Here is a 12,449-nt window from a genome sequence, read left to right as displayed (position 1 = left end):
GGGGTGGGAGGTGGGAGGGGGGTTCATGTTTGGGAACTCATATACACCCGTGGCTGATTCATGTCAATGTATGGCAAAACCAATACAGTATTGTAAAGTAAAATAAAGTAAAAATAAAAATAATAAAGTTCTAGGGAATCTACAAAACAATTTCTATGACTAACAAATAAACTTAGAAAATCATAGTATACAGGGCTAATATACAAAGCCCAACTCTTTTAAATTCTATTTACAAAGGATACCAAAAGTAATAGGCCTCTTATCCCCCCAGAGTAATATCATAAACTCTATAACAGAAAACTAAATCAATCATTTAATTACTGGACTAATATTAAAACAATATTCTTAATCAGCTTTAGTTTAGAATCCAAGAGTGAATGATAATTTACTGCATAAGCACTATACTAGGCACCGTCAAAAAAACTGAACTTAATAACATAGGCTCAAAATGAGCTACACAATTTAGAAAAGTATGAAGTTTCTCATCCCCGAGCACATTTGTGGAACGGTTAGAGAGCCAAATGTCAGGGACGACCCAGATAGTTTCCACTTCTACCATTAAGATACTCACCATTTTTGCAATAAAAATACAAGGTCCAAGTTGGCAAATTACATATCCACATCTATCCAAGAATTATAAAGAAACTATCATTATAAAGAGCCTCTGCGTGTGAAAGAAGTGTCACAGTGTAAATTATTTGGTTGCTCCCCCCAGGAAGAGCTCTGGATAGAGCTTCCATTCCCAACAAAATGGCAAAATTCAAACAGCAGCACCAAGCCCAGACAAAAGCTCACTTCTGCAGGGCAAAGCAATGCAAACTGTAAATATACACATATATAAAGAATGCCTAACAATAATTTCAGAAAAAGGAAAAAAGTTATTTTATAAACTTCTAATATAATGTTATTTTCATAATACAAAGATAAAATAATAAAGGAAGAAAAACGTTTCGTAAATTCCTTAGGCTTGGTGCTGGCACTAATCTTACCTAGCATTTTCATTAGTGAACTGAAAAAGAAATCTCCATATTTTCAATAAAAATTAAATTTTTCATCTAAAAATATATTTCGTATCAGTTCAGTTCAGTTCAGTCGTTGAGTCGTGTCTGACTATTTGTGACCCCATGAATTAAAGCACGCCGGGCCTACCTGTTCATCACCAACTTGTGGAGTTCACCCAAACTCATGTGCATCAAGTCAGTGATGCCATCCAGCCATCTCATCCTCTGTCATCCCCTTCTCCTCCTGCCCCCAATCCCTCCCAGCATCAGAGTCTTTTCCAATGAGTCAACTCTTCACATGAGGTGGTCAAAATACTGGAGTTTCAGCTTTAGCATCAATCAGTTCTTCCAATGAACACCCAGGATTAGTCTCTCCTTTAGGATGGACTGGTTGGATCTCCTTGCAGTCCAAGAGACTCACAGGAGTCTTCTCCAACACCACAGTTCAAAAGCATCAATTCTTCGGCACTCAGCTTTCTTCACAGTCCAACTCTCACATCCATACATGACCACTGGAAAACTATAGCCTTGACTAGACAGACCTTTGTTGGCAAAGTAATATCTCTGCTATTTAATATGCTATCTAGGTTGGTCATAACTTTTCCTTTCAAGGAGTAGACATCTTTTTATTTCATGGCTGCAATCACCATCTGCAGTGATTTTGGAGCCCCAAAAAAATAAAGTTTGACACTTTCCACTGTTTCCCCATCTATTTGCCATGAAGTGATGGGACCAGATACCATGATCTTCGTTTTCTGAATGTTGAGGTTTAAGCCAACTTTTTCACTCTCCTCTTTCACTTTCATCAAGAGGATTTTTAGTTCCTCTTCACTTTCTGCCATAAGGGTGGTGTCTTCTGCATATCTGAGGTTATGGATTAGAGATAGCAAGGGAACATTTCATGCAAAGATGGGCTCAATAAAGGACAGAAATGGTATGGACCTTACAGTAGCAGAAGATATTAAGAAGAGGTGGCAAGAATACACAGAAGAACTGTACAAAAAAGATCTTCACGACCCAGATAACCACAACGGTGTGATCACTCACCTAGAACCAGACATCTTGGAATGTGAAGTCAAGTGGGCCTTAGAAAGCATCACTATGAACAAAGCTAGTGGAGGTGATGGAATTCCAGTGGAGCTATTTCAAATCCTGAAAGATGAAGCTGTGAAAGTGCTGCACTCAATATGCCAGCAAATTTGGAAAACTCAGCAGTGGCCACAGGACTAGAAAAGGACAGTTTTCATTCCAATCCCAAAGAAAGGCAACGCCAAAGTATGCTCAAACTACTGCACAATTGCACTCATCTCACATGCTAGTAAAGTAATGCTCAAAATTCCCCAAGCCAGGCTTCAGCAATATGTGAACCGTGAACTTCCAGATGCTCAAGCTGGTTTTAGAAAAGGCAGAGGAACCAGTGATCAAATTACCAACATCCACTGGATCATCGAAAAAGCAAGAGAGTTCCAGAAAACATCTATTTCTGCTTTATTGACTATGCCAAAGCCTTTGACTGTGTGGACCACACAAAACTGTGGAAAATTCTGAAAGAGATGGGAATACCAGATCACCTGTCCTGCCTCTTGAGAAACCTATATGCAGGTCAGGGAGCAACAGTTAGAACTGGACATGGAACAGACTGGTTCCAAATAGGAAAAGGAGTACGTCAAGGCTGTATATTGTCACCCTGCTTATTTAACTTCTATGCAGAGTTCATCATGAAAAACGCTGGGCTGGAAGAAGTACAAGCTGGAATCAAGATTGCCGGGAGAAATATCAATAACCTCAGATATTTAGTATAGATAGGATCAAAGGAATTGTGAAGACTGTGAATAGGCAGAAAAGCAACAAATATGCTTCAAAGGTAAGAAACAACTTGTAGAAAAATTTAAATAATATATATTTATATAATGGGTTCTATAATACAGAGCAAAATAGGATCCAAGAGTATTGTAGAATCGTCTGTGAAGGTATCAACTAACAAATTCCTACACATATGGGACCTCATCAAAAAAATATTTTACAACACAAGAGAAGGCATTCTATCATTTTTTTAAAAAATATGCTGTGCCTATTACGAGAATACTAAATACAGTTCTCGTCACTGTACCTTAGGAAGGTCTTAATGGACTAGAAATGGAATATATGTTTTTATACAAATGGATATCATATATAATTAAAGGAAAAAGAAAGAAAAACAGGAACTGAATCTAATACAAGTACTAACATCTTAAAATAAACCATCTTAACAAAAATGAAACAAACAGTAAATATACATGCCTTTTGAGGGAGAAGGCAGAAATTCTATTTTTTAACCACTTCCAATGTACTATGTTCTAGGTCTGATAGATAACCTGAAGGAAATCATTTTTGAAGTAAAAAAAGAATTTGATTAAATTGCCCTAAAAATTAATTTACCTTTCCTCACTGAAGCGACGACCAATCTTGATTTTACATTTATCTTTGGGGAGACATGCTGCTAGAAGAGGAACTGTCCGCAACACCTTGTTTTCCTGTAATTAAAAAATTAATTAAAATCCAGATTTTACTTAGATAAACACACTTTTAAGACTTTTTTCTTTCGGCCACATTGCACATGCCGGATCTTAGTTCCCCACCCAGGCCCTCAGCAGTGAAAGTGCCGAGTCCTAATCACTGGACTGCCAGGGAATTCCCCACTAAAAATTTTCTGATGAACATTTGATTCAAAACATTATATACAACTTTTGCAAGTTGTTTACTACAGACCACAATTTAATAAAACAGAGCTACAGTTTCTCCAACTTATCAGTACTATAAGTGTACATTTTTATTCTATTTGGGTGTGTTTACATGTTTACTGATCAAAAAAGATAACATTAATCTAAATAATAAGATTATAAAAAATGTAAATGTGTTTAAATTGAATCAAACTTTTTGATTCAATTTAAAATAAAACAAACTTTTTTTTGACTACTACATTTTGTAGTATGTCAACTTGAAGCTAATTATCTAGATATTGATGCCTCAAAAGCAAACATGTGTTCAAAAAAAAAAGAATTGGGCATATTGTTTTGGAACAATAAAGAAACACAGAAGCCAATATTAAAAGCACCCAATGGAACAACTTGAACAATAAAATAATAAACATAGTATTTGGATTATAACGCAAAGTATAAAATAGAGTCCAGACAGATATAAATAAATATTAAATAAATAGGAGAGAAGAGACAAGTCTTCCTCATAGAAGAATTCCGAGTAATAAACATAAACTCTCCCCACTCTAGTGGGGGTAATGTTTACTCTCTCTTTCCTACTTGAGTGTGAGCTGCATTTATGACCTTCCATCCAAAGAATAAAGTATGGAAAGAGAAATAAAATATAGTTTTCATGTAGAAAAAGTTGGTGACAATTTCTGTAAATTGCATTAACTATCATCATAGTTAATGTTCACCATAAATCAGTGGTTTTTCCCTCTCAATGTCCTAACTTCCAACACAAAAAAAATCACCTTTCTGGTTGTCACAAGAATTCCATATTTAAGCCTAGTAGAGTCAGTTCAGCCAGTTCAGTTGCTCAGTCGTGTCTGACTCTTTGCGACCCCATGAATCGCAGTACGCCAGGCCTCCTTGTCCATCACCATCTCTCTGAGTTCATTCAAACTCACATCCATTGAGTCAGTGATGCCATCCAGCCATCTCATCCTCTGTCGTCCCCTTCTCCTCCTGCCCCCAATCCCTCCCAGCATCAGAGTCTTTTCCAATGAGTCAACTCTTTGCATGAGGTGGCCAAAGTACTGGAGTTTCAGCTTTAGCATCATTCCTTCCAAAAGAAATCCCAGGGCTGATCTCCTTCAGAATGGACTGGCTGGATCTCCTTGCAGTCCAAGGGACTCTCCAGAGTCTTCTCCAACACCACAGTTCAAAAGCATCGATTCTTCGGTGCTCAGCCTTCTTCACAGTCCAACTGTTGCAGGTGATTAGCTATTCTGTCTTAGCCTCATACTTATCTGGGTTATTCTGGCCTATAGTGCTCAGTCACTGCCTGGCTTTCTTCCACTGGCCCAACTGGAATGTCATGCTTAATGAAATAAGTGACAGAGCCCTAGAGAATCCCATGGACTGGCAGGCTACATCCAGTCCAAGGGATTGCAAAAGAGTCAGACACGACTAAAGCAACTAAGCACGCACGCACATAGACTCCAATGTTATCTTTACCAGTTTACTTACTCTTGTGTGTATATACATCCTCACAGTAAATAATTTGACTACTTTCGTGTCTGTAAAAAAGTGACAATGTCCTAAAGGATTATCAAATATTACTTACCTTCCTTTAGGAATATCAGTTATTTAGCAAACTAACACATAAAACAATAAAATTATACATGAATGTATTAAAGTAATTAAAAATAAATGTGTAATTACATTATTTATTTTTGCACAGAAACAAAAAGTATTGTAGTAATGGTATTCAACAAACACATACACACAGTTAGCTGCTCTCTCAGGAACATTCTGTGTTTACTTCTTTAACCTCTAAATCTAGGAAGTATTAATTAAAATAATATGAAAAAGGTAAATTTAAACATGCTGAGAGTAGCTACACTGATCTTAATAAAAAATTCAAACAGAAACAGGAGAGTCAGAATTTGCTGGGATTTTAACTAAAAGAACATGCAGCAGTCTGGCACTTGAAGCAGCCTGGCAAGAGCACTCTGGGGCAGCTCCCCTGGTGGGGGGCTGCAGGAGGTGGGCGAAGGGGCTCCAGGACTGTTTCCAGTGTCTCACACTGTCTCCTTCCCTCCTTCCCCGCACTTCTGAGACTCTGACACATAAGTAAACCACCTTCCAAACGTCTGTCAAAGTAACACATGTATAAGAATCAAACAGTGCCAAAAGATTTTAAACTGTTCCCAGATACAATCCCCAATACTACTTCCCAGAAGCAATTGCTTTAACTTCTCCAGCTATTTCTTCCAGTAGTTATGTCCATATTTCTATACATGCCTTGCTATTTATCAATTTTAGATATTACATACAAACTGTCAATTATTACCATCATATTAGGTAACCTTAATGTATGTAATTCTAAGTGCATTTTATGTATTATTCATTTACTACTCACCATAAGACTCTTCCCTCATACCTTCCCTCTATCCTCATACTTCCCTCAAACCCTCAGTTGGTAAAGAATCCACCTGCAATGCAGGAGACCCTGATTCGATTCCTGGGTCAGGAAGATCCGCTGGAGAAGGGATAGCTACTGTCTCCAGTATTCTTGGGCTTCCCTGGTGGCTCACCTGGTAAAGAATCTGCCTGCAATGCAGGACACCTGGGTCTGATCCCTGGGTTGGGAAGACCCCCTGGAGAAGGGAAAGGCTTCCCACTCCAGTATTCTTGCCTGCAGAATCCCTATGGACAGTGGAGCCTGGCGGGCTGCAGTCCATGTGGTCGCAAAGAGTCAGATACGACTGAGTGACTAAACACCGACCATTCACCATAAACCAGTAACACAGTATATTTTTATTACATCCATTTCATTAATGACAAAACTGAGGCACAGAGAGGTTATCTTTCCCAGGGTTACAGAGTTTACAGAGCTGTGAAGAATTTAAACTCCTGAGCCTTACTCACTCTATGACTATAGCCTCTCATAATAAACGAAGATTTAGCTTTCTTACATCGCTCCTTACCCTTACATCTTCTAGCACTTTTAGTGAAATCAATAAACAGTGTTTACATCATTAATGGCTATATGTGTGTGTGTGTATATATAGTTCACAAAAAGCCAAGCTATTTAACATAACATTTCTTTTCTGTAAAGTTTTTTTTTGTTATTTTTGAGGTAACTCTTTTCTTTCTATCCTTAAGTAATTTTCTATATGCATGTCCATACTCTTTGAAATGCTCCACCATAATAAACACCATTTCATCCATTCCATCAAGTCTTCTTTCCTCAAAGCCCCTTCCTAGAGCCTATACAACTGGTTTTCAATCAGTTTTTAGGGGAAGTCATCAAACTGACCTCTTCTGTGACTGAAAACTGTATGCTGAGATTAAGCACAAAGCAGCCCAGTATGACTGAGTTAGATTAAGATTGTAAAGTTCCTTGGGTGATAAAGAAAAGCAATACAGATGGACTTGTACATACATGAAATACATTTGCAGCACATACAATTATGAATGGATTATCTAAAGGGTGGATTAACCATGAAAGAAGGAAGGAAGTGAAGAATAGAGAGAGGGAAGAAGAAAAGGAAGAGGGGAAAGGCAGGAATGAAGAAAACAAGGAATAAGATATGAAAACATTAAAACTGCCACAAATCAATGAAAAACCTCCAGTTTAAAATCCATCTTTTTGTTTGTTTTCTTTTTTTATTTTTTAATTTTTCTTTTTACTTTATTTTACTTTACAATAGTGTATTGGTTTTGCCATACATTGACATGAATCCACCACGGGTATACATGCGTTCCCAAACATGAAGCCCCCTCCCATGTCCCTCCCCATAACATCTCTCTGGGTCATCCCTGTGCACCAGCCCCAAGCATCCTGTATCCTGCATCGGACACAGACTGGCGATCCATTTCTTACATGATAGTATACATGTTTCAATAAAAAAAAATAAAAATAAAAATAAAATCCATCTTATGTCTGGAACCAAATAACAATAAAAATGCCCCATACTATGTGTAATATGAAATGAAAACAACACTTGTCAGCAAAAGTCAAGCTTTAGTCAAAACTGTTATGGCCAATAAGCTATCATTTTATGTAAATTTGAGCTACACCGGGTTGTAAGTTTAAATGCAGTAATATAATGCTAGTGATAAAAGTGTCACAATCCTAACAAAAGCATGCTGTTAACACTGGGGAAAAAGAAAAAGGGTTGCCCAGCAAATGAAACATCTAACAATTCACAATAAAAGTAATTATTTTATCATTTGGAAAAGGAAAGTGACAGATTAATATCCTTTAACGTCTTTGTTAAAGTCTGTATATTAATACTTTGGAAATACAAGAAAAAAATTATTCTTCCTTCAAAGCCTGGAAGAGTTTTAACTTCAGTTTACGCTAAACTCATTTTTGTACCTGTATCACACATCAAAGAGTTTGGTACTGATGTCAATTTCTGATTATCTATGATATCCTTCCCTCCTCTTTTCATTACTGCATTTGAGTTACTAACACACATACACACGTGCATAATCCTCCCCAATATATGAAACCATTAACTAAAAAGTTTTTATACACAACATATATACATATTTTATATATTTTTATTTTCATAAATACATGTAAAATATACACATTTGTTCTATTCACTTAAAAAAGTAAAAAACACATTCATTTTATAACACTAAAGTGCTGAGAATAACTTCTATCTTAACAAGGAAAGACATCAAAGAACAAAAGCTAAGATCAAAATTTAAAAAGCAATAATTTCTTGACTCAACTCACAAAATTTCATTTTTTTCTCCATATAAATTCATTGGAATTCTAAATTTCTCTCTACCATTCAGTAACACAGTTTTTATGAAATAGTACCATTTTATGAAATATATTTTATCTGTCTATAAAGCATATCAGTTTATTTTTTAAAAAGCTGAAAAGCTGAAAGGGATAAGTATGTTCACCTGCATGCATCCTCTTGTGTACTAATATCCTACCTGACATTGTGTATTTCACAACACCTTACTCACCTCTGCTGGATGCTGAATTATATACAAGTAGGTAGAGATGTGTAGAGGATGCGCTGGTAGAAATGGGCACAAACACACTTTCTGAGGCCGGCTAACGGACAAAATGAAAAAGAAAAACTGTAGTATGTTTAAAATAAAATTATATAACCATAACATAAAATTTGAACATAATCACACTTACTTATATAGATTTGCTAAAGCTGAATTCTTTTAAAGTGATATTAAGAAAGAATTTAATCAAAGATATTTTCAATATAAGAATTTGAAAAATAAGACTCAGGTAAATTTTTTACCATCCATAGTAGATCAAAGTATCTCAAAAAATCTTGCCTTAATTATCTTCAGTGGAAGAAGAGTCATAAGTCACCACCATGGTCTTTTTATTCATGAAGCAATACTTCTACTAACTTGCATTCCAAATCAAGAACAGATCTCATGTCAAACAGAAACCTGGCAACTAACCTGAATCATCTGAAGCTGGAAGGAACAAAGTGGTAATAAAATACTGGAATATAATCACCACCTAGAAGACAGTGCTAATCGAACTTAGCCATCAGTCAACATGGAGAACTTACCAATTGTGAGAAGAAACCCAAACAGGGGCCACCAAATAATATTTGGCTAGAATTACATCCTCAGAGCATGTATCATACCCATTTATTTTCCCTTTTGTTATTGTTTACTCTGTTGCTTTCATTTTCCTTACTTTTTAGTGCCTTGTTTCAGTAGCACTTATTACAAAATTCAGATGGAATAAAAGGGTGCACTTCCCGTCTCACTTCTCCAGTCTAGTGCCTTCTCTTCCCTAATGGCAACCAGTGATTAGCTTCTTGTGTGTCCTTCCAAAGGTACTGAAGGAATATACATGGGTAGTTTATCATTACATCCTGTATTAAATGTGTGTGTTTATAACATGAAATTAATCAAGCAGCCAGATACAATATGATGGAAGCAAATGTTCACAATAAATCACTATTACAGGCAGATGTCACATAGCATTATAACAGTATACAAGTGAATGTTATAGTTTAAAGAGAATTCCCAACAGCATACTTACTACTAGAAAATTGATTGCTACCTACTGTTTCCTCAGTTTTACTTATGTTGAGTTATAGCCTGAGGTTAAAAAAAAATACGTATATTAATAAAACACACAGTGTGAGTAAATCGGTTCGATTGTATCTACCACCTCACTTTGCAAGAAACTGTTAAACCTTTGCTCCTGCTGAAGAAATTATTCAAATAATATTTGAGGCAGAGATATAAACGTATTGTACAATGTGACCCCACTTCCTCTCTTCACTACTGAACCAAGAGTGAATGATTAACCCAAGGAAATCAATACACTTGTTTTCCAATGACATCTGAAATGACCTAGTGTGACTACTCAGTCCTACCAAGGATTCCCTCTTAGGAATGTGAGCCAATTTATAGGAACAGAGAGTCTCTCAGTGGTCACAAGAAGAGTAAATATGAGCAAACACAGGAGGAGTGACTTATGGAACTATATGTGACAAACAAGGGCTTCCCTGGTGGCTCAGACGGTGAAGAGTCTGCCTGCAATGTGGGAGACCAGAGTTCAATCCCTGGGTCAGGAAGATCCCTTGGAGAAGAAAATGGAAACCCACTCCAGTATTCTTGCCTGGAAAATCCCATGGATGGAGGAGCCTGGCAGGCTACAGTCCATAGGGTCACACAGAGTTGGACACAACTGAGCAACTTCATTTTCACTTTCAGTGACAAACAAATCAAGGGCTACAATTAGAAAGGACTGCCCATTCAATGAAAGGAGACAATGGATGAGATATATTCGAGTTTTAAAAGTTTGAGTTTCTGGAGTCTATCCCATCAGGATGTTTACATAAGCCTCTTAGTCTCATCCACAGGGGTCAGACAGAACTACAATCCTAGAGCCTCCATAACAAAAGACACAATCACAGAAAGCTAATCAAAATAAAAATTCATAGGATTATGACCCAGATAAAGGAACAAGATAAATTCCCAGAAAATCAACTAAATTATATGGAGACAAGCAACCTTCCAGAAAAAGAATTCAGAATAATGACAGTGAAGATGATCCAAGATGTTGGAAAAAGAATGGAGAAGATGCAAGTAATGTTTACCAAAGTCCAAAAACTAAAGAACAAACAAACAGAGGTGAACAATACACTAGAGGGAATCAGTAAGAGAATACCTGAGGCAGAAGAACGGGTAAGTGATCTGGAAGAAGAATGGTGGAAATCGCTGGGGCAAAACATGGAAAAAAGAAGGAAAAGAAGTGAAGACAGCATTAGCGACCTCTGGGACAACATTAAACACACCAATATTCACATTATAGGGGTCCCAGAAGGAGAAGAGAGAGACAAAGGACCTAAGAAAATATATGAAGAGATAAAAGTTTAAGTTTCTGAATTTTTTTTTGCATGAAACTGCATACGACTGCAACGCATGACCAAATGTCAATAACATTATTTTATAAAATGTAATTTAAGATCAGATGAAAGGACTTCCGCAGTGGTATGGTGGATAGGACTCTGCCTGCCAGTGCAGGGGACGTGGGTTCAATCTCTAGTCTCTGAATATTCCACATGCTGAGGAGCAGCTAAAGCCCACACGCTACAACTACTGAGCCCGCACACGTTAGGGTCCACCATCTGCAGCTACTGAAGCCCGTGCACCCTAGAGCCTGTGCTCTAGGAACAAAAGAAGCCACCAAAATGAAAAGCTCAAGCACCACAACAAAGAGTAGCCTTCACTCTCTGTTAATAAAGTCCAAGCACAGCAACAAAGACTCAGTACAGCCAAAACTAAGAAAAAGATCAGATGAAGCCATTTTTAAAAATCAGAACTTAACTGCAAATCAACTGACATATTTATAAACTATATGGTTCTATGAATATGAAAGAATGCGGGAAAAAAAAAACTACCATATACCCTATGTAGGAAAACCACATACCAGTAGAGCCAAAGAACTGAAAAATCCAATCAAGAAAACAAGCTGAGTGAAAGCCATAGACTTCTGTGAGTAGCAGAAAATTGGCAAAATTAACTCTTGTTAATAACATCTTTCCAGCTTGTGATCACAAGCTGGAATCAGGATTGCCAAGAGAAATATCAATAACCTCAGATATGCACATGATACCACCCAAACTGCAGAAAGTGAAGAGGAATTAAAGAGCCTCTTGATGAAGGTGAAAGACGAAAGTGAAAAAGCCGGCTTAAAACTGAACATTCAAAAAACTAAGATCATGGCATCCGCTCCCATCACTTCATGGCAAATAGATGGGGGTGGGGGGCGGGAAGGAAACAGTGACAGACTTTATTTTGGGGGACTCCAAAAACACTGCAGATGGTGACTGCACACATGAAATTAAAAGATGCTCGCTCCTTGGAAGAAAAGCTATGACCAACTTAGACAGCATATTAAAAAGGAAAGACATTACCTTGCCAACAAAGGTCCATCTAGTCAAAGCTATGGTTTTTCCAGTAGTTAAGTATGGATGTGAGAGTTGGAAAATAAAGAAAGTTGAGGATTGAAGAACTGATGCTTTTGAACAGTGGTGTTGGAGAAGACTCTTGAGAGTCCCTTGAACTGCAAGGAGATCCAACCAGTCAATCCTAAAGGAAATCAGTCCTGAGTATTCATTGGAAGAGTTGACTGATGCTGAATTTGAAACTCCAATACTTTGGACACCTGATGTGGAAAACTGATTCATTGGAAAAGACCCTGTTGCTGGGAAAGACTGAAGGCAGGAGGAGAAGAGGACAC

The 12,449-nt window shown here is 37.2% G+C and overlaps 1 protein-coding gene across 2 annotated transcripts in view; it reads right to left on the bottom strand.

The window, feature by feature from the left end:
* Nucleotides 1–12,449, bottom strand: part of DTWD2 (DTW domain containing 2) — a 92,197-nt gene that overhangs the window by 50,134 nt on the left and 29,614 nt on the right. For both annotated transcript variants that reach the window (XM_004008691.6, XM_012178252.5), the window contains exons 2-3: nucleotides 8,681–8,771; nucleotides 3,420–3,514 (exon numbers count right to left, since the gene is read on the bottom strand). In XM_004008691.6, coding sequence (XP_004008740.1) covers nucleotides 3,420–3,514; nucleotides 8,681–8,771 — 186 coding nt within the window. The remainder of the gene's footprint in view (nucleotides 1–3,419; nucleotides 3,515–8,680; nucleotides 8,772–12,449) is intronic.

This window comes from Ovis aries, chromosome 5, assembly GCF_016772045.2.
Source record: "Ovis aries strain OAR_USU_Benz2616 breed Rambouillet chromosome 5, ARS-UI_Ramb_v3.0, whole genome shotgun sequence".
NCBI classification, from domain to species: Eukaryota; Metazoa; Chordata; class Mammalia; order Artiodactyla; family Bovidae; genus Ovis; species Ovis aries.
This window is presented reverse-complemented; position numbering and strand designations above follow the sequence as displayed.